At 57.0% G+C, this 25579-nt stretch overlaps 8 protein-coding genes across 8 annotated transcripts; 5 read left to right on the forward strand and 3 right to left on the reverse strand.

The window, feature by feature from the left end:
• Positions 1-33: 33 nt before the first annotated feature.
• Positions 34-1526, reverse strand: BO70DRAFT_219220 (uncharacterized protein). Its single transcript, XM_025538711.1, has one exon. The coding sequence runs from the start codon at positions 1472-1474 to the stop codon at positions 92-94; it is 1383 nt and encodes a 460-aa protein (XP_025400572.1). The 5' UTR covers positions 1475-1526; the 3' UTR covers positions 34-91.
• A 790-nt stretch (positions 1527-2316) lies between these two features.
• BO70DRAFT_378698 (proteasome regulatory particle base subunit RPN2) lies at positions 2317-5777 on the forward strand (the record flags this gene model as incomplete). Its single annotated transcript, XM_025545286.1, has 4 exons — positions 2317-2389; positions 2446-2957; positions 3011-5257; positions 5312-5777. The coding sequence occupies 4 exons, from the start codon at positions 2317-2319 to the stop codon at positions 5615-5617; spliced, it is 3138 nt and encodes a 1045-aa protein (XP_025400573.1). The 3' UTR covers positions 5618-5777.
• Positions 5778-7026: 1249 nt separating this feature from the next.
• Positions 7027-8935, forward strand: BO70DRAFT_351662 (putative acyl-CoA dehydrogenase; the record flags this gene model as incomplete). Its single annotated transcript, XM_025541752.1, has 5 exons — positions 7027-7141; positions 7220-7231; positions 7299-7573; positions 7642-8386; positions 8442-8935. 5 exons carry the CDS (start codon positions 7027-7029, stop codon positions 8933-8935), a joined length of 1641 nt encoding a protein of 546 aa, XP_025400574.1.
• A 1021-nt stretch (positions 8936-9956) lies between these two features.
• spt5 (transcription elongation factor spt5) lies at positions 9957-13439 on the forward strand (the record flags this gene model as incomplete). The annotated part of the gene is made up of 5 exons (XM_025539287.1): positions 9957-10061; positions 10133-10375; positions 10457-11940; positions 12002-12741; positions 12793-13439. The coding sequence occupies 5 exons, from the start codon at positions 9957-9959 to the stop codon at positions 13437-13439; spliced, it is 3219 nt and encodes a 1072-aa protein (XP_025400575.1).
• Positions 13440-14565: 1126 nt separating this feature from the next.
• On the reverse strand, positions 14566-17479 carry triA (putative mRNA capping nucleoside-triphosphatase). The gene is made up of 4 exons (XM_025542884.1): positions 16812-17479; positions 15539-16763; positions 15039-15488; positions 14566-14966 (listed from the first exon to the last, which is right to left on the reverse strand). The coding sequence occupies exons 1-4, from the start codon at positions 17225-17227 to the stop codon at positions 14796-14798; spliced, it is 2262 nt and encodes a 753-aa protein (XP_025400576.1). The 5' UTR covers positions 17228-17479; the 3' UTR covers positions 14566-14795.
• A 548-nt stretch (positions 17480-18027) lies between these two features.
• On the forward strand, positions 18028-20450 carry BO70DRAFT_333987 (acyltransferase family protein). Its single transcript, XM_025540999.1, has 2 exons — positions 18028-18048; positions 18141-20450. The coding sequence occupies exon 2, from the start codon at positions 18463-18465 to the stop codon at positions 20098-20100; it is 1638 nt and encodes a 545-aa protein (XP_025400577.1). The 5' UTR covers positions 18028-18048; positions 18141-18462; the 3' UTR covers positions 20101-20450.
• Positions 20451-20822: 372 nt separating this feature from the next.
• Positions 20823-23218, reverse strand: BO70DRAFT_333991 (WD repeat protein; the record flags this gene model as incomplete). The annotated part of the gene is made up of 4 exons (XM_025541000.1): positions 20823-21600; positions 21652-21729; positions 21783-22383; positions 22445-23218. The coding sequence occupies 4 exons, from the start codon at positions 23216-23218 to the stop codon at positions 21182-21184; spliced, it is 1872 nt and encodes a 623-aa protein (XP_025400578.1). The 3' UTR covers positions 20823-21181.
• A 537-nt stretch (positions 23219-23755) lies between these two features.
• Positions 23756-25444, forward strand: BO70DRAFT_360836 (putative pantetheine-phosphate adenylyltransferase). Its single transcript, XM_025542885.1, has one exon. The coding sequence runs from the start codon at positions 23918-23920 to the stop codon at positions 25130-25132; it is 1215 nt and encodes a 404-aa protein (XP_025400579.1). The 5' UTR covers positions 23756-23917; the 3' UTR covers positions 25133-25444.
• Positions 25445-25579: the final 135 nt, after the last annotated feature.

Here is a 25579-nt window from a genome sequence, read left to right on the forward strand (position 1 = left end):
GTCTTCCGTGAGATGGTATAAACAAGCCCAGCGGGGATCCTTATTGATAGGTATAGCTACGCTACTCGACAGCCCAACCGCCAGACTTAATTCATGACTCGGGGAGCAGCCAGGCGGGATCAGGCTCATCGTCTTCGTCTTCGGAGCGAGACACGGTCCCGTGCGAGGGCTCATCTGTATCCCTCAACAAGTCAGCGGGAGGCTCCGCGTTGTCAACTCCAAGGGGGTCGGCTTGCGAGTCCGTGTCGCCATCTGCATGGCCATGGCCCCGGGCTTCAGAGCCGTTGTCGGCAGACGGCCAGAGGTCCGCCTCGGGCACGTTGAAAACACCCAGAAGCAGCCGCTGTGCCTCGTGCAGAGCCTGCAGCTCGGCGGAGATGCAGCAAACCAGCAGCTTCCAATCCTTGCTCTCCGCCAGTTCTAGCTGGTATTCTACGCGCCCTGTAGTATGCGTCAGATCTTCCAGTATCGTCCGAACAAGATCGTCTTCGGATTTGCTTCCCGAGGGACCATCGGGCCGCAGTAGCTGCGACTGGGTCTGCATGGAACGTCGCATTGCGGTCCGCAATCGCTTTTCAAAGCCAGACACCTCCCCGACCACTTGTTTCCAAACGCCGCCCCCTGCCTCGAGCGCCTCAATTTCGGCATCCACTTCTCGTTGCCTCGTTTGTAGCCCCGACTGCTCTTTCGTCCAATGCTCCTGAGCCATGCCCAGAGTCCGTCGGCTCGGGTTCAGGGTGTAGAATGTCGCATCGCCGGAAATGGTCGATTGGGGCTTCACCGGCGGGTTTTGGAGGTATTTCTGGATATTGGACTCCAGAAGCGACAGGGAGGCTTGGTAGGAGGAAAGCTTCGACTCGACGGAGTTTTCCATCTGGGACAGCTCCCGAAGAACGTGCTGATGTCTCGACCTCATCTGGGACAGCTTGGTCTCTAGCTCGTGAATATCCTCCTCCAACCTGCGCCCCTCCTCCCGCAAATCCACCGTATACTGGCTTTCCTGGCCGCACTGGATCGTCGAGATGGCATTCTCCAGACCGGTGCGACGGGTGTTGAAATTGGCAATATCGCCCAGCGCATCCTTGCGCTCGTCGACTCGATAGGCCAGGAGCTCTCGCTCCTCTTCCCGGAGCTTCAGCAAATCATAGATGGAGCTGAATATCCCCTGTCGGGCGGCGGATAGCCCAATCTTCTCCGGCGCTGGTTGCCTGATCGGTATGGTGGATGGGCGCTGGGAACTGCCGGGGTCGGAGGTCGGAGTATAGCTTCCGCTGGAGAGGGAGCCCTCGCGTTGTGGGCCCGTCAGGCCCGCGAGAAGACCTTCGCTTTGGGCATCAATGAGAACCTGCAGATTACGCTCGATGTGTTTGGCCTGGCGGTCAATGTAGACCAGAGGGTCCTGGTGGTGGGAGGTGGCTGCGATAGGAAGAGGGAGGAGGTGTTTCTTCGGGGCTTGCGGGAGAATAGCCGACATTTTGAGCGGGAGGATGGGGAATGGGGGAGGGGGGATAAAGAGGGGATTGGGGGGGGGGGGGGGGGTGTTACACCAGCATGAAGAATTGTTTCTAGCGGAGGACTCGAGAAGGGGAGCGAGCTGTAGATAAAGACGGTGAGCAGGCGCAAACAAGGAGTCTCGTGAGGCAGTCAGGCAGGCGCATGCCATCATCGGTCACGTGCGGGCTCTAGGGCCATCTGCAGGAACCACGGGAACCTTTCGAGCTTCCGTTGACGTGTGCCTCACCACCGGCTGGAGGAAGCTTCCTGATCACTCCGACCCTGTTCTTGCCCCATCATCCCCCCATCTGTCTTGTTCTTCTCTTCCATCTCCCTTTTCTTGTACATTCCCCGTCTTGCTGGCGTGCCCCCTCGTTCACCTGACCTCCCCCCCCCGTCAGCCTCACAGCTCCCAGAAGCTGTCGCCTCCCTGCTCTCCCGCGACGGCAACCCCGTTCCTCAAGTCAGCCCTTGCCCACAGCGATGGTTGGACTTGCTTCGGCCGCTGGCCTCGTCGGCTTTCTGTCTGAGCCGGATGCTGAACTCAGAGTCTTTGCCCTGAAGACTCTAGATTCACAGATCGACCTGCTCTGGACAGAAGTTGTCGATGCTGTTCCTCAAATGTTTGTCCGGCCTCGCTGACATCAGTCAAATCTTTCACGTCCTTTGCGTGGCGTGTCCCCATCTACGGCGACATGCATCGATGCTAATCATCTCCAATCTAGAGAAGCGCTTTACGAAGATGAGACCTTCCCGGAACGCGAGCTTGCCGCCCTAGTCGCCGCGAAGGTGTACTACCACCTGCAGGAATACAATGAGAGTATGGTGTTTGCCCTGGGCGCTGGGAAGCTGTTCCAGCTGGATAACGGTGGCGAGTTCGAGGAAACAATCATCGGTAAGTCCGGATCCGCGGTGGGATCGTCCGACTCGTCTCACTGGGTTATCTTGTAGCGAAATGCGTCGACACCTTCATCGCTCTCTCGGCCGCGCAACGGCCCACCGCGGGTGACCAACCAGCCAACCTGAACACCGCCTTTCCCACTTCCGGCGAAGGCGCCACAAGCACCTCCGCCAGCCTCACATCTCCGATCACGCCTTTCTCGCAGTCGGCATTGCCGTCGAAGTCGCTGCTGTCGAGGCAGGAAGTGCCCGGAGCCGATGCCGACGAGGACGTGGGTGTGAAGGATGTCGAGACCCCTCTGGTTCTGAAGCGCGGTGTCCAGGGTCAGCTACATGCCATCATCGATCGCTTATTCGAGCAGTGCTTCCTCCAGAAGCGCTATCGTCAGGTGATCGGCATTGCTATCGAAGCTAAGAGCCTGGACGTGCTGCGGAGAACCATCATTCGTGCCAGCGAGGACGAGAAGAAGCAGCACGGTGAGTCGCGACGGAGCGAAGAGCTCATGGAGTATGTCCTGGAGATTTGCATGGGTATTGTGCAGGAACGCGGATTCCGCAACGAGGTAATTGAGTCTCATCATCTCGACGTTACAAGTGGAAACTAATCATTTTCTAGATTCTCAAACTTATACTCGAACTCTTGAACGAAATCCCTGCTCCGGACTACTTCTCCATCGCCAAGTGTGTCGTATACCTCAACGAGAATGCCATGGCCACCGTCATCCTCCGCCAGCTGGTCGAGAAGGGCGATGCTCGTTCCCTCGCCGTTGCCTACCAGATTTCCTTCGACCTTTACGACAACAGCACGCAGGAGTTCCTCCAGAAGGTTCGCCGAGAGATCTCCGAACTCGTGCCGGAGAAGGGCGAGGAACATAAGGATGCGGACGGTGAGGAGGCCAAAGAGTCCGACGCCTTGCTGAACAGTCAGTCCACGTCTGTTGCAGAGAGCGACAAGGTTTCGCCCGAAGCACGCAAAGCTTTCAAGAACATCCTCGACATTCTCGAAGGCGTCAAGACCTTTGAATTGAACCTGGAATTCCTCTACCGGAACAGCAAGTCCGACATCGCCATTCTTAACAAGCTCCGTGACACCCTAGAAGCTCGCAACTCCATCTTCCACACTGCGGTCACGCTGTCAAATGCCTTCATGCACGCCGGTACGACACATGACAAGTTCTTCCGGGAGAACCTCGACTGGTTGGGCAAGGCTGTCAATTGGTCCAAGTTCACCGCCACCGCGGCTCTTGGTGTTATCCACAAGGGCAACTTGAACCAGGGAAAGCAGCTCTTGACCCCGTATCTGCCTAAGACCCAGCAGGTCGCCGGTGTCGGTGTCCCCGGCTCGGTTTACAGCCAAGGTGGATCGCTGTATGCATTCGGCTTGATCTATGCGAACCACGGTGGCATGGCCGTTGATCTCATTCGTGACCACTTCAAGAAGGCTACTGATGAGGTCATCCAGCACGGTGGTGCTTTGGGTCTTGGTGTTGCTGGCATGGCTACCGGTGACGAGGGAATCTACGACGATCTTCGCAACGTTCTCTACACCGACTCGGCTCTCAATGGTGAGGCTGTTGGCCTTGCCATGGGTCTGGTCATGCTCGGAACCGGTAATATGAAGGTCCTTGAGGATATGATCCAGTATGCCCATGACACTCAGCACGAAAAGATCGTCCGCGGTCTGGCCATGGGTATGGCTTTGATCATGTACGGCCGTCAAGAGGCGGCTGATGAGCTGATCAACGGCCTCCTTGGCGATCCTGATCCGACTCTCCGCTACGGTGGTATCATGACCATCGCCCTGGCATACTGTGGTAGCAGCAGCAACAAGGCTGTGCGCAAGCTCCTCCACGTTGCCGTCAGCGATGTCAACGATGATGTTCGGCGCGTGGCTGTTCTGAGCTTGGGTTTCATCTTGTTCCGCAAGCACCAGAGCGTTCCTCGTATGGTGGAACTCCTCTCCGAGTCCTACAACCCTCACGTACGTTACGGTGCCGCGATGGCTCTCGGTATCTCTTGTGCCGGTACTGGTCTGGATGAGGCCATCGACCTGCTCGAGCCGATGCTCAAGGACTCTACGGACTTTGTCAGACAGGGTGCCCTCATTGCGCTGGCCATGGTCCTGGTCCAGCAGAACGAGGCTATGAACCCACGTGTCAGCACTCTCCGCAAGACCATGATGAAGATGATCGGCGATAGACACGAGGATGCCATGGCCAAGTTTGGCTGCGCGGTCGCTCTCGGTATTATCGACGCCGGTGGTCGCAACTGCACCATTAGCCTCCAGACCCAGACGGGCAACCTCAACATGCCTGGTATCGTCGGTGCCGCTGTCTTCATTCAGTACTGGTACTGGTTCCCCCTCACCCACTTCCTCTCCCTCAGTTTCACCCCGACATCCGTCATTGGTGTCGACCAAAGCCTTGAGGTTCCCTTCTTCAAGTTCCACAGCAACACAAGGCCCAGTCTCTTCGACTACCCTCCGGAACAGCAGGTCAAGACCGAGGAAGCGCCCGAGAAGGTGAAGACGGCCGTTCTTTCCACCACCGCCCAGGCCAAGCGCCGTGCACAGCGCCGCGAGAAGCAACAACGACGTGAGAGCATGGATATCGATCAGACTCCGGCGACGCCCAAGGTGTCCGATCAAACACCGGACAAGATGGACACGGACGAGAGTGCCGTGAAGATCGAAGAAGACGGCAAGGAGGAGGGCAAAGAAGGAGAGAAGGAGGCTGGAGAAGGCCAGAAGAAAAAGGCCGAGCGGGAGAAGGTGGGATACGAACTCGAGAACATGTCTCGGGTCCTTCCCGCTCAGCTGAAGTACCTCACATTCCCCGATCCGCGGTACGAGCCGGTCAAACGGGTATGTTCCCCATGTTCCTCTATTGATGACTCGGAAGTGCTAAGATCTTCACAGCCTACCGGTGGAGTGGTTGTTGTACTGGACAAGACCCCCGAGGAACCCCGCGAGACCATTGAGCTGCAGGCCAGTGCCCGGGACATTCAACCTGCCACCACGCGGCCCCCGGCAGAGCGCACGCCCGGCTTCCCCGCGGGCCGTACCTTTGGCCGCGCCCCGCTGACTCCCGAGGAGATCGTGGGTGCGGGAGCTGCGGCTGCGGCGGGTGTCCTGACAGCGGTGGACGAGGACGAAGAGGGTGCGGAGGAGGCCCCTGTGCCGGACGAGTTCGAGTACGAAACCGACGGCGAGGAGGAGGAATAGAGCTGCGATGGTGAACCCTGCCAGTGCGGCGCCGGTTGTATAACTAGGTTAATTATGGATTGATGTCTTATCTTGAAAGCGGCACTCTTGCCTCTACGTTTGGAATCTCTAGTCACCTTCTCGGGATAAAATCTAAGGGGTGGTGGCCCCGACCCTTACTTCATGGACTGGTACATGGCACACGCATAACCGCTGCAGCGTCGTGTCTGATCCCGCAGCTCGCCCGTCCATGCGTGTACTGTATGTAATGTGTAGCAGGGCAGTACCTCTTTTGTTTAGTTTCGGATTCAGTTTCATCCAGAGGTTCGAATCCGGGGTAAACCGGGGTGATTCACCACCACCACCACCACCACCACCACCGTTGTCCAATTTCCCACCATAGCAAGATATGTAGTCTTCACATGCAGCCCTGCCCAAGGAACACTGCCCCATGACATAACCACCACTTGACACCCCATCCCCTGCGCCGTCACGTGCAGCCGATCTCCGTGATGGTTGCCTCGGCACCTTCCGCGTTGGGACGAGCCGTGCACGTGCCAGTCCGCGCGATGACGCCCGGGATAGTCCAGCTGGCCAATCAGCGGCGAATTATCCGCCGGCGTCCGACCGGCTGACTGGCCGAGACGTGGCTGGCCCACGTGAGCCTCCCACGGATTGCGCGCTGTGGAAGGACCCAAAGAGAGCCTGCAGATTAGCCATCCATCCATTATTCAGAGCAAGAGCATGAGTGGGAGGCGTCATGGCATGTGAAAGACATGAGGGATCATCGCCTGCTCTCATTTTTTTGTAATCACTCCGGGTCTCTGAATTGTGGACCTTTTGCTTATTGCATGGTGGCCTCCGATGCAGTACATTAACTCATACTTACATACCTCTAACCTCCGGTTATTATCTTTCTATTGAAGCTACTGTGTACCCTGTACAGAGGTGGTAGTAAGGTATCCACATTTACATACACCGTATCAGTATCAATCAAAGGTCTCAGCCCAGCCCAGCGGCCGGCCTACCTTGCCTTTCTCCCTACGTGACCACCGATCCTATTATTCCTGGGTAAGCAACGATTGTCTTCCCCGTGGAGGTGGAGGCATTACTTCTTCCGACCAGACCAACCGTCCTTATATTGGGTCAAGCACTCGCCTCCCTCCCCTTTCCTCTACTCTACTTTACTCTCTCCTTTCCATTATTATTCCCACTTCCCCCCTTTTCCCCTCTTACCCCGGATTTCTCTCCTCCCCGTATTTCTTGCCGTCTGACCCCATACTACCCCCAGCTAACCCCCTTGTGACTTGTGTCCATTCCTCAGTCCCGTGAACTATAAAAGGTCCTCCATACATAAACACATACATACATACAAACCCATCCATCCCCGTGTCGATATTCTTCGATTCTATTCTACAACTGTATACAGCATGTCGAAGACATTCACAAAAGACGACGTCGCGTCGCACGCCAAGCCCGATAACCTGTGGGTGGTTATCGATGAGGACGTCTATGATTTGACTGCGTTTCAGGATGAGCATCCAGGTGGGTTTTCATTAGTTGATGGGGGCGTGTGAGTGGTGTGGTGCGATATGGTGCTGACGTCTATTGTGTCGATTTTAGGTGGAAAGAAGAGTATGTTATGTTATCACCGCTGATCTTTGCGCGTGAGAGTGAGCAATGGCTAATTGTGGATGTGAAGTTCTCCAGCGCGTGGCGGGGAAGGATGCGTCGAAGCAGTTCTGGAAGTATCATAATGAGGGGATCTTGAAGAAGTATAAGGGGAAGCTGCAGGTTGGATCGCTGGACTCGAAGAAGCCTGCTGCTGCTGCACCTGAGCCGGCTGCTGCCTCGGCTTCGGCTAAGAAGACCCCCGCGCCGGTTGCGCCTGTTGATGTGGTGTCGGCGAAGTCGACAGAATCTCAGGATCCGTATGGTGATCTGGTTCCGTTTGCGGATCCGTCGTGGTATCAGGGTGTAAGTTTGCGATGTGAAGCGGGATGAGAGAGAAGGGTTTAGGCTGACTTGTTGGGGATGTTGAATAGTACCACTCGCCCTACTTTAACCAGACTCACTCTGCCCTTCGTGACGAGGTTCGCCAGTGGGTCGAGACTGAGCTCGAGCCGTACGTGACTGAATGGGACGAGAGCAAGAAGGTCCCCGATCATATCTACAAACAGATGGGTGAGAAGGGATACTTGGCCGGTCTGCTGGGCATGAAGAAGTATCCGGTGAATTATACGAAACACCGCGTTCAGTCCGTCGCGCCGGAGAACTGGGACCTGTTCCATGAAATGCTCCTCACTGATGAGCTGTCGCGCACTGGCAGTGGTGGGTTGGTCTGGAACCTCATCGGTGGATATGGCATTGGATGTCCGCCGCTGGTGAAGTTCGGGAAGAAGCCGCTGGTCGAGAGGATTCTGCCCGGCATCTTGGCCGGTGACAAGCGCATCTGCTTGGCTATCACCGAGCCGGATGCCGGAAGTGATGTGGCCAACTTGACCTGCGAGGCTAAGTTGACGCCAGATGGCAAGCACTACATCGTCAACGGCGAGAAGAAGTGGATCACCAACGGCGTCTGGTCCGACTACTTCACCACTGCGGTCCGTACTGGTGGCCCTGGCATGAATGGTGTCAGTGTACTTCTCATCGAGAGGGAGCAGGGCGGCGTTAGCACCCGGCGCATGGATTGCCAGGGTGTCTGGAGCAGTGGCACTACTTATATCTCTTTCGAGGATGTCAAGGTGCCTGTCGAGAACCTGATTGGAAAGGAGAACCAGGGCTTTAAAGGTGAGCCGCTCTGATACAACCCCAGATCCCCAGGCGCTAATACTCACTCCTCTAGTGATCATGACCAACTTCAACCACGAGCGAATCGGCATTATAATCCAATGCGTCCGCTTCTCCCGCGTGTGCTACGAAGAGTCCATGAAATACGCCCACAAGCGCCGCACCTTCGGCAAACGACTCATCGACCACCCGGTCATCCGCATGAAGCTCGCGCACATGGCGCGCCAGATCGAGGCGACCTACAACTGGCTGGAGAACATCATCTTCCAGTGCGAGTCGATGGACGAGACCGAAGCCATGCTCAAGCTGGGCGGCGCCATCGCCAGTCTGAAGGCGCAGTCGACCACGACCTTCGAGTTCTGTGCGCGCGAGGCCAGCCAGATCTTCGGCGGGCTCAGCTACAGCCGCGGTGGCCAGGGCGGGAAAATCGAGAGGCTGTACCGTGATGTTCGTGCCTACGCAATCCCCGGTGGAAGCGAGGAAATCATGCTGGATCTCAGCATGCGTCAGAGTCTGCGTGTGCACCAGATGTTTGGTCTGAAGCTTTGAGGGTAGAGACTTTGGGCTTTTGGGCATTGATCATGTCGTTAAATCTTTTCGCTGTTTTTTTTTTTTTTTTTTTTTTTTTTGTTGTTCTTCAAATAGGGATATGGAGTACATAGGTTCGTTCCATCCTGGCTGAGGAGGATGAGGATGAGGATGAGGATGAGGATGATGATGAGAATCTGCTGGTTTTGGATCTCCCATATTGATGTTGTCGTTGTCGCTGTCGTTGTATGATATCCATGACACTTGGCTGGAGAGTAGTAAGAAATACCTCCAGAGAATGATCATGCTGGATCTTAGATATAATACAATATAGCAGAGTAACCGCAGAGCAACACAATCCCTCCCCTCCGGCCGCGCAGATCCACCACCCGCGCAGTTCCTCCCGCCGACCGACCGACTGAATGAACGACCGAACCATCAATCTTGAACCCTTTCTTTTCCCTCCACCCTTCCATCGTCTCCAATTCACCCATTTCCCCCCTCCTCCAGGTTGGTATGTGTTAACAGCCTGTCGTGGCAAATTTCTCTTCCCCTCCTAACACCTCCCGGAAGGAAGCAGTCGGACTGGACTCGCCGACCGTTCGTTCTTCGTTCGGAACAACCGCCGCCCGAGTAGACAGGCAAGTCAAGCAAGCAGGCAGGGTAGCCACCGCCCGTGTTTCGACATCGACTTTCACCACAACCTCCTCCTAGTATCTATTTACCACCTTCGCTCCTGGATAACCCCAGCTCTCTCACACTACAGAAGCGAGCTCGCCGCATCGGTCGGTCTGTCGCTCGGTCGGCTGCACTCACTCACTCACTCACCCTCTCTCTCTCCCTCCTCCCAGCATTGCGGCGAACGAATTCCGCCCGTGACTCGATCAACACTCAATACCCTTACCTTTCTTTTCTTTCACCTTGCCCGGGCGTTGATTCTGTGTGTCCACCCACAGACTTACGTTAGCCGGGGTCGCTTAGCCTTTTCGATCTCGATCTTCACCCCGGAATCGCTGCGACAGTTGCTCGCCACCTACAAAACATGTCTCGCAACATCATGAATCAGGAGTTCGGGTCTGACGAGGAGGAAGAGGAGGATGACTTTAACCCTGGCCAGGCGGATGAGTCGGGGGATGAGGATACGAAGGTTTGTTTACCGGATAAGGTTCCCTCGGGGATGGATGGACGGATGGATGTGGTGCTGACGGGTTGCAATAGCCTGCGCGTCGTGGTCGGGACGAGGATGATGAGGACGATGACGATGATGATGAGGAGGTGAATACTGGACGCGGGTCGAGACATCGCGCTGGAAGTGAGGATGATGTGAGGGGGAGGCATGGACATGGACATGCTGATGAGGATGACGACGAGGAAGAGGAGGATGAGGAGGAGGGTGATGAGGATGGCGAGGATGCTGATGAGGCGGAGGAGGCGGAGGATGATGATGAGGATGCTAATGCTGTGAGTGCTTTTCTTTCCTTCCTGTTTCTCTCTCTGTCCGTTCACCCGCATGGTTGGTTGCTGACCGTGGTTCTGGATTAGGGACGTCCGCGCAAGCGCAGAAAGCGGCCCGGTGTGCATTCGTTCTTCGAGGAGGAGGCGGGTGTCGATGAGGAGGAGGACGAGGCCGAGGATGAGGAGGATGAGTTGGCCGAGTTTGGCGGCGAGATGCACCCGGATGATATGGATGCGCTTCCTGTTGGCGCGGAGACCGATGATCGCCGACACAGACAGCTCGATCGTCAGCGAGAACTGGCGGCCAGTATGGATGCCGAGAAGCAGGCGCAGATGCTCAAGGAGCGTTATGGTCGGAACCGCGCCGCCGCGACGGATGCAGTCGTCGTACCCAAGCGGCTGTTGCTTCCTAGTGTCGATGACCCCAGTATCTGGGGTGTTCGCTGCAAGCAAGGAAAGGAGCGCGAGGTTGTTTTCTCGATCCAGAAGCGGATTGAAGAGCGGCCGCCGGGGTCGAGAAACCCTATCAGGATTTACTCGGCTTTCGAGCGCGAAGGTGCGATGTCTGGGTACATCTACGTCGAGGCGCGCCGGCAGACCGATGTGATGGATGCGCTGCAGGACATGTCCAATGTGTATCCGAGGACGAAGATGGTTCTGGTCCCCGTCAGAGAGATGCCCGATCTGCTGCGGGTGCAAAAGTCCGAGGAGCTCAATCCTGGCGGCTGGGTTCGCATCAAGCGCGGTAAATACCAAAATGATCTGGCGCAGATCGAGGAGGTCGAGACGAATGGGCTGGCAGTGACGGTTCGCTTGGTTCCCCGGTTGGACTACGGCTTGAACGAGGATATCGGTGCTCCGACGGCGGCCGACCCCAAGAGGAAACGGCCTGGCATGAACCCGGCCGTTGCTCGTCCCCCTCAGCGTGCGTTCAGCGAGGCGGAGGCTAAGAAGAAGCATGCGAAATACCTGTCTGCTACGTCTGGGCTGGGTGGAAAGTCGTGGAGCTACCTGGGTGACACGTACGTCGATGGCTTCTTGATCAAGGACTTGAAGGTGCAGCATCTCATCACGAAGAGCGTGAACCCCCGGCTGGAAGAAGTCACCATGTTCGCTCGCGGCTCCGAGGATGGCACCTCGAACCTGGATCTCGCATCTCTGGCCGAGACGATGAGGAACTCCACTGCCGAGGAATCCTATCTGCCTGGAGACCCGGTGGAGGTGTACCGGGGTGAGCAGCAGGGCTTGATCGGTCGCACTAGCTCTACTCGCGGAGATATTGTTACTTTGTTGGTTACGCAGGGCGACCTGACTGGCCAGACGATCGACGCGCCTGTCAAGTCTCTCCGCAAGCGCTTCAGGGAGGGTGACCACGTCAAGGTCATCGGGGGTAGCAGATACCAGGATGAGCTGGGCATGGTGGTACAAGTCAAGGATGACACCGTGACGCTACTCAGCGACATGAGCATGCAGGAAATCACAGTCTTCAGCAAGGATCTTCGGCTATCTGCCGAGACCGGTGTTGACGGGAAGCTCGGCATGTTCGACGTTCATGACTTGGTACAACTAGAGTAAGTCTTTTGCTTTTTTGACATCCCTTGCCGCCATGACACTGAGGCTAATTACAATCAGTGCTGCTACCGTTGCCTGTATCGTCAAGGTGGATCGCGAGTCGCTGCGGGTTTTGGACCAGAACGGTTCTATTCGGACGATTCTGCCCACGCAAGTGGCCAACAAGATCACCCCGCGTAAGGATGCCGTGGCTACCGATCGCAATGGTGCAGAGATCCGCCACGGGGACACCGTCCGGGAAGTCTACGGTGAGCAGAGGAACGGCGTGATCCTTCATATCCACCGTTCGTTCCTGTTCCTGCACAACAAGGCCCAGGCTGAGAATTCGGGCATTGTGGTTGTCCGCACCACCAACATTGTCACCGTATCCGCCAAGGGCGGCAGATCCAACGGGCCTGATCTGACGAAGATGAACCCGGCTTTGATGCGCAATGGCATGCCTGGTAGTATGATGGCCCCTCCCCAAAAGAGCTTCGGACGCGACAGGATGATCGGCAAGACCGTCATGGTCCGCAAGGGACCTTTCAAGGGCCTCGTGGGTATTGTCAAGGATTCCACGGATGTCCAAGCGCGCGTGGAGCTGCACTCCAAGAACAAGCTGGTCTCCATCCCCAAGGATATCCTCGTCGTGAAGGACCCGGTCACTGGCCAGACGATAGACATGTCTCGCGGTCGCGGACCGCGCGTTCCCCAGGGCGGCTCTGGAGGTCCTCCCTCTTCCTGGAACGGCGGAAGTCGTACCCCGATGGCAGCTGCGGATTCCTCCCGGACGCCCGCCTGGGGCGGTTCCTCAGCCCGAAGTAAGTGCTCCGTATCTCCCCACTCTGACCTCCTACTAACCGTCTCTCCAGCTCCCGCATGGGCCGGCATGGGTGGAGGAGGCATGGGCGGTGGTCGCACGCCAGCCTGGAAGAACGACGGCTCCCGCACATCCAACCCCTACGACGGCAGCCAGACCGCGTACGGCGGCCACGGCTCACGCACACCCGCCTGGAACGCCGGCGCACGAACCCCCTACGGCGGAGGCGGCGGCGGTTCCGGAAACAGTGACTTCGACGCCTTCGCCGCCGGCTCCAGAACTCCCGGCTGGGGTGGCTCGGGCAACAGCGGCGGCCGCACTCCGGCCTGGTCGTCGTCCGGCGCCCCCAGCAACGGCTCCAAGGACCGCGGCTACGACGCCCCAACGCCCGGGGGCAACTACTCCGCCCCTACCCCCGGCGCCTACGGCGGCGCTCCCACCCCCGGTGTCTCTGCCCCCACCCCCGGAGCCTGGGGGGTCGACAGCGCCCCGACCCCTGGAGCCTTCAGCGCCCCCACCCCCAGCGACAAGCGCCCCTACGAAGCCCCGACCCCTGCCGCCTTCGACAACATGAGCAATCGTCCCTACGACGCTCCCACCCCCGCCATGAGCGGAACAGCCGCGACCCCTGGTCCGGGCGTCTACGGCGACGGGGACGACAGCGGCCCGAGATACGAAGAGGGGACACCCAGTCCTTGATTGTTGATTGTTGATTGATCGGCTGATTTATTGGTTTGATTTGATTGATGTCATCCAATACAACCCATCATCCTTTGCATTCTCACTTCTTTCACAGTATTAAGCAAATATCCGAGACGAATTTGAAAATAGACAAAATTGCGGGCGTCTTTTCCAACAACCTCACACACGCACACACAAACACACAAACACACACGCACACACATATATCATTGCTTTCCTGATGTTGTTGCTGTTGTTGTGGTTGTGGTTGTGGTTCATGTTGTGGTTGTTGTCTAATCATCAGCATGGTTTCGTTTGGACAGAATCCTCATTTTTTTTATATTATTGTATTATGTGTATTATCTATCCAATTTATTTCATTCATGACTATTCATCTTGTTGATGTGCGTAATGAGGAACATAATAAGATTCGTTCGGTATTTTTTCATAGTTTGTGATATGTCAGTAGATAGGGGGGCAGGTACTAAGGGTATCAACTATGATATCTACAGTATTTATCCAGGAAAAGACACCAAGGGGAACATAAGTGAGCGGGGGAGGCAGAGAAAACCTAGGAAGGAGCCTTATGAAGAGGAGACGGAAATAAATAAGGAGAGTCTATAACTTAAAAATTAAAGTAAGGAAGTAGTAAATCATGATGTACATTGTTAACATAAAAAATAGATCAGTTTCATTCGCCCTTGTCTTTCTTTCTTTCTTTTGCTCTCTCGCTCGCTCGCTCACTTGGGTGGGTGATTGATGGTAGATGTATTCTTTCTTCCTAGGCGATGTTCTTCTTTCGGGGTGCTTTGGAGAGTCAGTGGAGGTCAAGGAAATGAAGTAAGTAAGGAGGAGAAAGTCATCTTGATTAGGTGGTAGGTAGGTAGGTAGGTAGGTAGGTAGGTAGATACATAAGTAAAGTAAGATGGTAGGATGAGAGGTAGTAAGTAGTAAGTAGTAAGAAGGTGGGTAGTAGGAAAGAAATTCAAAAGATAGATAGATAGGAAGGATGTTAAAACACGTCATTTGAAAAGGAGTAAGAAAAGATCAGACAGAGAATCCCCCTTTTCTGAACAAAATTCCATCCGTCCATCCACCCACCCATCCACCCCGAGAAAAGTAAATAAATATAGTTAGTATATTCTATCTCGACTAATTTTGTTGCGAAGGTTTTCAAAAACCCCAGCTGGATGCATGCATGCAGCCATCCATCCATCCAACCCACTTTTCTCTATATCGCGCACGATAAGAATAAGAATGCCATATATCGCCAGACAAGAAGAGGGAAATCAAGACCAGAAGGGAAAAGAACATCTTCAGAACAATAAGATTCAGAGAAGAAGGGAAGGGAAGCAAGGAAGTAGATTGCAGCAGTTACGGCGGGACGGCACGGGCCAAAAGACGGACGTTATCCACAAACCCCTTGACGAGCTCTTCGTACTGATTCTTCGGATCACCCGTGATGGCCATCTGGCCCTGGCGACGGATTTCGGCGGCGGAGATCTCGACTTCGAGTTCGTGTTCGAATTCGCCTTTGGTTGGCGGCTGGGAGGAAGATATTTGTTAGCCTGTTGTAGTGGTGTGGGGTGTCATCAGAGACATAGTTCTGGGGCATACCTCTGATTTGGCGACCTGGGTCAAGTCGATCTGGTAGGCCAAATGTCGATAGCTCATGCGGTCCTTATTCCGATCGCCGCCGCGGCCACCCCGCCCATCGGCCAGGGTCAGGCTGCTGATGTCGCCATCGTAGCTCATTTCCAGGTTCACGCTGATGCGCCAGTCGACGCAGGTGCGCGGGCTGTGCACATCCATATCGGCGATGCGGCATTTGACAATCTTCGCGAGGACCTCACCTGTCCGCTGGTCGTGGGTGACGCGCACCTTGGGCTTGTGGCGCGGGTTGAGGTTCTGTCGGATGACAGGGGGGAGTTCGTTGGGGGACACTTCGTAGAAGGTGTCGCGCTCCTTCTTGTGGGCGTAGGAGAGCGGGATGCGCCCTTGGCCGGATTGGGGCATCGACATCTTGACGGCTTCGTTCAGGAAATTGTTCATCGCTCGGTGTTGCGCCTGTCCAGGGTTAGTTGGTTCGTCGATTACGATGCGGTCGGGTCACTTACCACTGTCATGGTGCTCTCGAACGCCGTGCGAAAACGCGGGTTGTCCTTGTTGATGACACTCTCGGTCAGGATTGGAAGGACCATTCGCTCCCCGCGATCCATGTCGATGAGCTGCCCCATCTTGGCTTCCACTTCGATGATGGGCATTTGACCTGCTGTTGCCGCTGCGCCGGCCGGAGCAGCAATGGCGTCGTTGCGGAGCACCACGTGCTGGAAGAGGAAATCACAGACGAGCTTCGTGATCTCTTCGTGTGGTATGAAGCCTGTGATGGAGGGTTCCCACGGTCCCAGGCTCCCGACCTGCACTGCTGGGGCCGTTGGGGCCGCTGGCACGGCAGCTGCAGCCGGGGCAGGCGGCGCGGCCTGCGGAGGCTCAGGTGGCCGTTGTGGCGTTGAGGGATCATTGAGCGGCGTAGATTCTCCCCTGACTTTGACAGGCGGGACAGCCGGCGCCGGTTCCGATGCGACCGCCTGTTGACGCATGAGCCAGGGGTTTGCCGTCGGCGAGTTCCGCTGGTGTTTCTTGATCGTGCCAATGGGATCCAAGATCGGGGGGCATCTCCCCTTGGTGCGAACGCTCCTCTGCGCGTAAATGGGAGGCTCGTTGAATCTCCTGCGTTTCCGCATCGGGGGTTGCGGGCTCGAGGCGACATGCGAGTCGGAGCCCACACTCGTTTTCTGCGCCCATTGGTGGGGTGGTTCCTCCATCGGCATGTCATTCACAATCGACTGACGAGGCGAGCTGTCGATGTACGAGGGATGGTGCGCGGGCGGGTGAGAGTTTGCCTCCTTCAAACCGATCCCGTTTTCGAATTGGTTTGACTGCGCCAGAGCGATTGGGTCGGGACGCCCCGCGGCGAGTTCTGGTCGGGACCCCGGCGCAAAGGTCGTTTTGGGGCTCACGCTCTCGTCCGATTCCCTCCTCTCGGACGCGGAACTGTACTGGCGGGGGGTCTGGTCCCGCACTCGGGAATCTGCTCGCGACGGACGGGGCACGGCGGTGGGTGACATGTGCATGGGAGCATCCGGGCCGACCCACGGGCTGGAAGCTCGATTTGACAAGGAATCCCGACCGGATGATTGTGGGCGAGCGGAGGATGGGGGCGACTGGTGGGTGTAGATGGCCGCCGCAGAGCCGCGTGGCGTGCCGGGGAGTGACCCCTGCGCCGGAGGGGAGAAGTGTTGCGCCGAAAAGGATTGCGGAGCACCTGCGGAGGGGGGTTCTCTGGGATGGAATGAGTTGGGGGACTGCGGATAGGGGGTCAGGACAGACTGGATGGATTGCGACCGTTGATGGGCGACGGGGGACTGCTGCTGTGGGTTGTAGGCGACAGACGCGAAGGAGTCACGCGAGGCGGAGGAGCCGTAGGGACCGGCAGGAGGGCTCGGAGCTCGTTGGGACTGTGCGCTCGACTTCACCGCCGACGAAGGATGGTATGTATAGGGCGATTCGAGAGAGCCGTAGGAGGAGGAGCGTTCCGGCGACGCGTGGGGACGTTGCTGCGGCGGCGGCGGCGGCGCGGGATAGGCAGACGGATAGGAGGATGAGGAGGAGGATGGCAGCTGGTCGCGTGGAGGAAAGACCGAGTCGGAGGATTTGCGAGGCGCCTGGGATGGCGACTGCTGCGGCGGGGGGGGCGGGTTGGCGTTGCCAGCGATGTCGCTGTTCATAATGGTGCGCAAATCCATGATGGTCAGTGTGGGATGGAAGGCCGTTGAGGAGGAAGACGAGCGAAGCTGGAGAGGAGAGCTGGGGAAGCTGGAGGACTCCCTTCCACGACACTCTCCGGCGGACGGACGAGGGGAAGAGCGTGAGTGTCGAGATGCAGACGGAGACGGCAGGGAGGGGAATCAAGGCATGGGGGGATGGCGAGTGCGTGAGCTGGCGACGGCGAAGGAGGCGAAGGGCAATGGCGAAGTCGACGAGATGGGATGGAAGCAGAGGAAAGAGAGGAAGAAAGAAGAGAAGTTCAAGCCAGTCTGGCGTTCATTGGCGGGTGTCCGGCTGGGCGTCGGAGCTCTTTTTGGTCGACCTCAACAGCGCAACAGTAGATCGAGTGAGCAGTGTGGGGGGGGGAGGAAGTGGAAGGGGAAGCAGAAGCAGAAGCAGAAGTTCAAGTATTGGAAGCGGGGAGGGGAGGAGAGGTGAAGTGAGGAAGGTGAGCAAGGTGAGGTTGCATGCAACCGTCGAGATGCGACGATGGCGATGGCGATGGCGATGGCGATGGCGATGGCGATGGGGACACGACAGCGGATCCGAGAAAAAAGACCCTGAATATCCTTATGGGGTATCTTCAGTATTAACGGTGCAGTGACTGGGGATCAATGTTGATATTAATTCTCCATGAAGCGTCTGGCTGGTAGGGCGATCGACCGCCAACGTGAAACCGGTCCAGCTGTCCTGACGAGGCCGTCTTTCTTTCTTTCTTTCTTTCTTGTGCCTCTTCTCTCTTCTCGTCTTCACACCTTCACCCTCCCACCTCTTGCAGGTTCTCCCTCCACAATTCCAGGCAAGTAGACCCTTTTGCTACTCTACTCTACTGTCTACTGTCTACTGTCTATCTCCCCTGACAATCCAGTCGCTAACCCCCGTCTTCTTCAGCATGTCCGATTGCCTTCCTGATCCCCTCACCATGCTTCGATAGACGAGGTCCCATCCCATCCCATCCCATACCATTGACCACACCCAAATCACACACCCTCCTTGCGACCAGCGCACCCTGATTGCGCCCTCTCATCGAATACCACCCCCTTCCTCCCGGATCTGCTGCATTGAGGACATTTTGGCGTCCGGGTCCCGGCCACCTTCGCCGTTGCGCGCATTACGCAATCCCCGTCCCTCGTCCCGGTGTTGCTGAGCCGTGGTATCCACACCTACTTATCTACTTTACCTACACCTCTCCCTCCCCAACCCCATCGCCAGCATGTCCTCGACCGACCATGGCCTCAGGTCGCCGCCCCCCGTGCACAATATACCCTTGAACGACCTCGAGTTTGGTCTCAATCGCCGTCCCCGCGCCGCCAGCTGGTCGGATTGGTCCGACCCCTCAATCCTCGCCCCTCACGTCAAGCACCACCTGGAATACGGCCTCGACCGTCTCGAGGCCTTCTTCACCCAAGTCACCATCTTCATCACCCCAAGCTATCTCCAACACTATGTCGGTGGGAAACCGCAACCCCCCACACGGCCCCATGCCATCGCAGCGCTGGACGGTCTGCGCGGCTGGGCCTGTCTCCTGGTCTTCAACTTCCACTTCCTCTTCACCTACACCTGGAAAGTCTCCCTCGGCTGGGGGTTCAACAACGAGAACTTCAGCATCCTCCAGCTCCCCATCATCCACCTGCTGGTCTCCGGCCATATCATGGTGGCCATCTTCTTCGTCATCTCCGGTTACGTGCTGTCCTACAAGCCACTGAAGTTGATCCGCAGTCGCTCCTGGGAGCAGACCTTCACCACCCTGGCCTCCTCCACCTTCCGCCGGGCCCTCCGCCTCTACATCCCCTCGATCGTCGGCATCCTGCTGGTCTTCATAGCCGTGCGCCTGGGCGTCTACACCTACTCCCATCACGTCCTCGTGGAAGGCCACACCATTGTGGGCACCAACGAACAACATCCTCCCGTAATGCGGTCTCTATACAAACAGTACTGGGACTGGTACCTGACCATCGTCCACCTGATGGACCCCTTCAACTGGGGCCTCTACTACAACTACTACAACCCGCACCTGTGGACCATCCCCGTCGAATTCCGCAGCTCCATTGTCCTCTTCCTCACTATCCTCGGCACCTCCCGCCTCACCACCGCGGTGCGCCTCTCCCTCGTCAGCGGGCTGGTCTGGTTCTGCATGCGCTGGGGCCGCTGGGACCTAGTCCTCTTCCTATTTGGCATGCTAATGGCCGAACTCGACCTCATCAACGGCACCTGGGAGCAGCCCGCCCACGAAGCCGAACGCACCAAGCCCAAGCCCGGCCCCCGCCGCTTCCTCCCCAAGCAGCAGAATGCCCTCCGCCAGATCTTCCCCCTCCAACTCTCCACCCACCGCCTCTGGCTCTCCCTCTTCGTTCTCGGCCTCTACTTCGGCTCCGCCCCCAACACCGGCTACAAATGGACACCCTTCTACCGCTGGACCTGGGCAATCACCCCATACACCTACCCCGAACCTCACCGCTTCCCCCAGACTCTAGGCGCCGTCCTCATCGTCGCCAGCATCAACCACTCCAAGGACCTCCAAAAGCTCTTCACCAACCCCGTCTCCCAGTACCTCGGCAAGATCTCCTTCGCCTTCTACATCGTCCACGGCCCCATCCTCCACTCCCTGGGCTACTCCCTCATGCCCAACATCTGGGCCGTCGTCGGCAAGCAGTCCAACTTCCAGTACTGCCTGGGATTCTTCATCGGCTGGCTCATCTGTCTCCCCGTCTCCCTCTGGGCCGGCGATATCTTCTGGCGTGCTGTCGACATCCCCAGCGTGAAATTCGCCCGTTGGCTCGAGGATAAACTCATCGTTAAAGCGCCGAACCCTAAATCTGAGGACCAGGCTCAGAATTCCCATCTGCATTAGTTGGTCCTACCACGGAGTACTCGTATTGGTAACACAGTTACCCCTCCACGAGTCCGTCCTCGTCACTTGTAGCAGATATCTATCTAGTCTGTTGTACGAAGAAAGACAAAGAAAAAAGAAAATTAACCCTTTTATTTGATCTTAGCGGGCGCTATAATAACCCGGTTACGACCTGGTTTGGTTCAGTTTGTTAGTTCAGTTTGGTTTTCTGGCCCTCCACCTGTCGTGTTTGGATTTTGGATGTGTGTTTTGTCGCTGTTTTGGTTGTATATATTATATCTATCTTTCTTTCATTTCTCTTCTCGTTCTTTCTTTCTTTTCTTCCTCTTCTTGTTCTTCTTTTTCTTGTCCTTTTGGTTCTAGGGCAGGGGGGTGGAGGGGAGGTGGTGCCAAGGGGCGTGCGGAACTACGTACATACTACACACATTTATCGCTCGCATGGCATCGCATCGCATCGACGCAAGTCATGGGGCGGTTTAGCTAGATAGGTAGCTAGGTGGCTATAGTATCTAGGTATATACTCTTTTTCTTCCCGCTTCTGTTCCCTTTCTGGTAGAACATACTGGGTAAGTAGCCAGTTACCATTACTACGAGGTACTGTGACTAGAAACTGTCCCTATAAACCACTTCTCCTAAGACGCTAAGTACTTACTCCTAGGCACTAGCCCTGTATATCACTACTACTCCCAACCACCAATTACAAAAAAATAAAACCCTCTATACGCTGATTTCATTTCATTCGTTCGTTCACTCATACCATGCCAGCCAGCCAGGTAACCTACCTACCTAGGTATACGTATACAATACATAACCCAAGATATTCTTTACAACGTAAACGGGATACGTCGATGGCAGCGAAGAGAAAAAAAAAAAAAGGAAACGTGGGAAAAAAAATATCATCCAAAACATTGACAAACACGTGATCAGGGGGTCGGTAGGTAGTAGGTAGTAGGTAGGTGTAGGTATAGTTTAAGTCGAGAAGGAGAGGGGGGGGAAGAAGATCGTCTAAGGATAGTTCGAAGGGGTCATGCTGCTTTTCGTCTTTTGGTGGTGTATATGTGCTGGTGTAGGTTGTTGTTTATCACAGTGCTACGCCCCATAGGCCGCGCCCGCCGCAGACGCCGAGCCAGTCGCGTGGGTGTCCGGCCAGGGTGGTGCCGCCTTGCGGCGACCAGCTGATGTTGGAGACTTCGTAGTCGCATTGCCAGACAGCGGCGGGGCCGCGCTCGCTGGTTGTGGAGGGGGCGCCGGGCGGGTGCGCGGCCGGGGGCACGGGGGCCGCGTTGTGCTGGTTGATGAGGTCCCAGAGGAGCACGCAGCAGTCGTCGGCGCCGGAGGCGAGGACCCCGCGGCGGTTCGGGGACCACTCGACGCAGTTGAGGGCGGACGAATGGCCCTTCAGCTCGAGGAGAGCCTGTCCGGGCTGGCGGACATCGAGGACGCGGACAATGTTGGAGTCTTGAGAGAAGGTGGCCAGGAGGTGAGAGTCATGGGGGGAGGCTGGTGGGATTAGTATACAGGTGCGGTGGGCCGCGAGCTATCTGTACGTACCTGCGATTCGTAATAACGGTGGGGGCCATGCGGACTGTGGCGCGGAGGGGCTTCCATTGCCCGGGGGAGGACTTATGACTAGGAGTAGTGCGTCAGTCGAGGACTTGCAATGACGGAGACAGAGGCATTACTCTTTTCGTTCTTCTCGGTGGGTTCGTAGATGATGGTGCTGTGCTCCAGGCTGCGCAGATCGAACATGCGCACGCTACCGTCGGCGCCACAGCTGACAAAGACATCGACGCTGTTCGCGCAGAACCGCACGTCGTACACCTCCTTGTCGTGTGCGATCAGCTGCGTTTTCGCAGTGAGCGTAGGGATATCCCAGATGGTGCAGGTGGTGTCGATGCTGGAGGTAATAATCAGGCTCGGGGAGATGGTGTTCCAGTCCAACGAGGTGATCGGCGCCGTATGCTCCGGCGACTTGGAGTTCGACAGCAGAGCCAGCGGGGATAGTTTGGCTGTCGGAGTGCTTTGCGTGACGGACCGCGTGATGGAGTTGGAACTCTGCAAGGGCTGCACCGCGGGCAGCGACCATAGCCGCAGGTGGTCGCCCGACGTCGCCAGAAGATCGGTGGATTGCTTCTGAGACGACGGAGGCTCCCAGAGGATCCGCGTCACCGGGTACGAGTGGGTGGCCTCGGCGGTTTTCACGTACTCCAGCTTGATCTCTCCTGTTGCTGCATCGGGTGTATCAGGATCGGGTTGTGTCCAATGGGTTTCGATGATTTGGATCTGCATGGGGTTAGCACGTCTGCGATATCGGGAGCGCGTCATGGAGTAGACAGCGCCGTACGTAATTGTGGTTATCCTCCAAGTAGCTTCCCATGGCGATCTTGCCGCCGAACGAGCTGGAGCTCCCGGTAGTGGGCCATTTACACCAGTCCACCGCATAGATTGGCCACGGGGCAATATAGTTGCTGTTGGTCGGCACCTGGTTGTCGCCATTATACGGCTGCACGCTCGGGTTGCTGGTGTTGGCAATCACCTCGCTGAGCAGATCTCCGGCCGGTCGGATGTCCGCCAGCCCTAGCGGCGAGTACTTTGTGCCCTGAGGGGTCTGAGGCGGATATGCCGCATTAGGCGAGCCGCCAGGCTGTCTGTATTTCGGCTGCTCGAACCCCGCGGGGCTGGATCGGGAATGTCCATGGGAATTGACCATGCTGGAGCGAGCGTTTGTCGACTGCTGTTGCTGTTGAAGCTGCGGTTGGGCTTGCAGTGGCCCTGACGACAGCGGAGGTTGCATTGTGGTGGTCAATTGGGGTAACGTTGGTATGGCAGAGGGTGCAGTGTTCACTGACACCGCAGGGGGGCGGTTGACGTTGCCTGACTGGAGGGCACCTGGGAGAACGCCGCCGGCGCCGGCGTTTCCACCCGAGTATTGGCTGGGTGGAGCAGCTGAGGGGTGCAGGTTGATCGAAGGGACGTGGTTGTCGTGGCTCGCAGGATATTCGTGGGACATCGACTGTCGCTGGAGGTTGGGGGCTCCGGAGGGGATATGGAGCTCCTCAGGTCGGCCGTAGGTTGTCGCCCGTCGCGAGGGTTCGAACGATTGCGCGGGGTTGGACATGGCAGCAGTGCAGCGGCGGCGAAGCGACCGGGGATGAGAAGGAGAAGAATATCCACCGCACCTCAGATGGGACTCAATGAAGCTCCCCGACAGTCAACTTGATCGATGGGCTGGGGGCGATGACGAGGGGCGGGCGAGGACTATCGGGCGGAGAGGGAGAGGATGGCGCTAGGAGCTCCGACTGCACCAGGAATGGTGGTGGTCGGGATCATATCAAGGGGGGGGAGGGGTTGTCGAGAAGTCACAGAGCCATGCTGGAGCTCGAGGAAGAGAGGAGGAGGAACGGACAGGTATCAGAGAGAAGTAACGAGGCCGAAGAGTGGGAGGGGGGGAGAAAGAGAGGGAGAGAGGGAGAAGGAGAGGGAGAGGGACTCGAGAGACGCTGAGACAGACGCTCTCGGCGCCTGATGCGGCCTGGGAAGCCTGAGGACTGAGGCGTCGGGTGCCGCTGAGTCAGCCGCCCGCATCGCGGGGAATTTCGTGCCTTCTTCGGCGGTTCTTCATACTTTCCATCCCTTCGAACTACGACTAGTTCCGGTGTATTTTCACGCTATCATTAACGCTCGGACGCTGTCACTCCAGCTCCGTCTGCTGCCTCTTTCTTTTGATATACGTTGAGACGCTGCTCCGTCCTGCCCCGCCCCGGGTTTTGTTACTGCTGAGCTCCGCCGGCGAGCTCCCCTCCGGCCCCCCCGCAATATGGCTTCAGACCCGACCTCGGCCCTGCTTCTGCTGCCACCGCCTCCGTCCGCCTCATTCGACCAGTTCAAGGCCGCATACGAGCCTATCCTGGTGGCTGTCTGCTCCAAACTGGCCCAGCAGCTGGATGGCGCCAATCGCACCGCGATCTTAGATATTGCCCTGTCGCTTCCGGGCCTTCTATCCCCATCATGTCAGCCACAGACCAGAGCCTTTGCAAGCCTCCAGTCCTTCCTGGAAAGTATCTATCGGCTGATTGGCATTGTGTGCGTCGAGCTGGGCCTCGAGCTGGATGGTCCAGGGGGCATCACTGCCCGAGTGATTTTGCTCGATTTTGATTCGGTGCAGACTGCAGCCGTTACCACGGGCCACCCCCGCGATGGCCCCATCGTGGACCTGCAGACGCTGGCCCAGTCCGAGAGGCCGTGGGAGCGCGTCTACTACCCGGATAACCAAGTAGGTCGGAATCTGGCGGCAGCCTTCAGTAGCTTTCAGTCGCAGACCAAGGATCCCAATGCCGGTTCTATGCATGCAATCCCCGACGCGCCCAACTGGTCTTTCCCGGACTCCCTGCTGGCCCTAGATGATGCCAAGGAGTTCAATGCACATTATTCGGTGGCTGTAGGGGGCACCTTTGATCATTTCCACATCGGACACAAGCTCCTGGTCACCGCTACCGCATTGGTCTTGCAGCCCGCGGAAGAGGCCGAGCCGGGCAGAGAGCGCAAGATCACCGTCGGGGTGACGGGAGAGGGTCTGCTAGCGAAGAAGAAGTACGCGGAGTTCTTGGAGAGCTGGGATGAGCGCTGTGAGACCACGGGGGCATTCCTCCTGGCCATCATGGACTTCCGCCCCCCAGACGCCAGCGCACCACGGATTGAGCGGGCCAATGGGCCTGGACCCGATGGCAAGTACATCCGGATGCACGTCCGACCCGATTTGATCTTCCAGATGGTGCAAATCACCGATCCTTTCGGACCTACCATTACCGACGAGGGCATTAGCGCCCTGGTGGTGTCCAAAGAGACTCGCGCCGGGGGAGCAGCCGTCAACGAGGAGCGCGCGCGGAAGGGGTGGGAGGGCCTGGAGGTGTTTGAGGTCGATGTACTGCATACGGGAGAGGTCCCCACCGATGATGTCGAGAATTTCGCGTCCAAGATAAGCAGCACGGATATCAGACGGCGTCGGATGGAGATGGCGATGGCGACCCGGTAATTAGCGCAGGGAACTGGCGGCGTGCGGGCAGCTGTTCTATCCAGTCGTCCGGCTCTGGCCCTGGACAGCTGTCCTGAAACGAGAGATGAGTGACGTGCAGATATGGGGATGATTGGGCACGGCAGGATCCTGTACATACATACATCGTCGGCATCACCACCAGCTTGGGCCCGCAAGGCGAAATGACGCATCCACCGTACTGATGGTCTTGTCGCGACGGTTTGAAGGTCTTGCTAGAGGACGCGCGGGCGCGCAGGGAGTTGGGGGTTTGGGATTGTGTAAATCGCGAGTCGCTGCATGTATAGAAATGTTTGGTTTGGTTTTCCTTTTTTTTTTTTTCCCTTTTCTTTCTTCCTTATTTTTTTGGGGAAATTCCTTTTTTTTTTTTCTCTTTTTCCATCCATTAATCGTGATTTCTTTTTCTCCCCTTTATTTCGACCTCTCGAA

This window comes from Aspergillus heteromorphus (assembly GCF_003184545.1).
Source record: "Aspergillus heteromorphus CBS 117.55 chromosome Unknown BO70scaffold_8, whole genome shotgun sequence".
NCBI classification, from domain to species: Eukaryota; Fungi; Ascomycota; class Eurotiomycetes; order Eurotiales; family Aspergillaceae; genus Aspergillus; species Aspergillus heteromorphus.

Excerpts from the sequence above, each read along its gene's own strand:
- BO70DRAFT_219220 (XM_025538711.1), bottom strand. The coding sequence starts at position 1,474 with ATGTCGGCTATTCTCCCGCAAGCCCCGAAGAAACACCTCCTCCCTCTT.
- triA (XM_025542884.1), bottom strand. The coding sequence starts at position 17,227 with ATGGATTTGCGCACCATTATGAACAGCGACATCGCTGGCAACGCCAAC. Across the intron at positions 15,489-15,538 it reads TCGAGAGCACCATGACAGTG|GCGCAACACCGAGCGATGAA; the intron begins GTAAGTGACCCG and ends AACCCTGGACAG. Across the intron at positions 14,967-15,038 it reads CCCAGGTCGCCAAATCAGAG|CCGCCAACCAAAGGCGAATT; the intron begins GTATGCCCCAGA and ends TCTTCCTCCCAG.
- BO70DRAFT_333987 (XM_025540999.1), top strand. The coding sequence starts at position 18,463 with ATGTCCTCGACCGACCATGGCCTCAGGTCGCCGCCCCCCGTGCACAAT.
- BO70DRAFT_360836 (XM_025542885.1), top strand. The coding sequence starts at position 23,918 with ATGGCTTCAGACCCGACCTCGGCCCTGCTTCTGCTGCCACCGCCTCCG.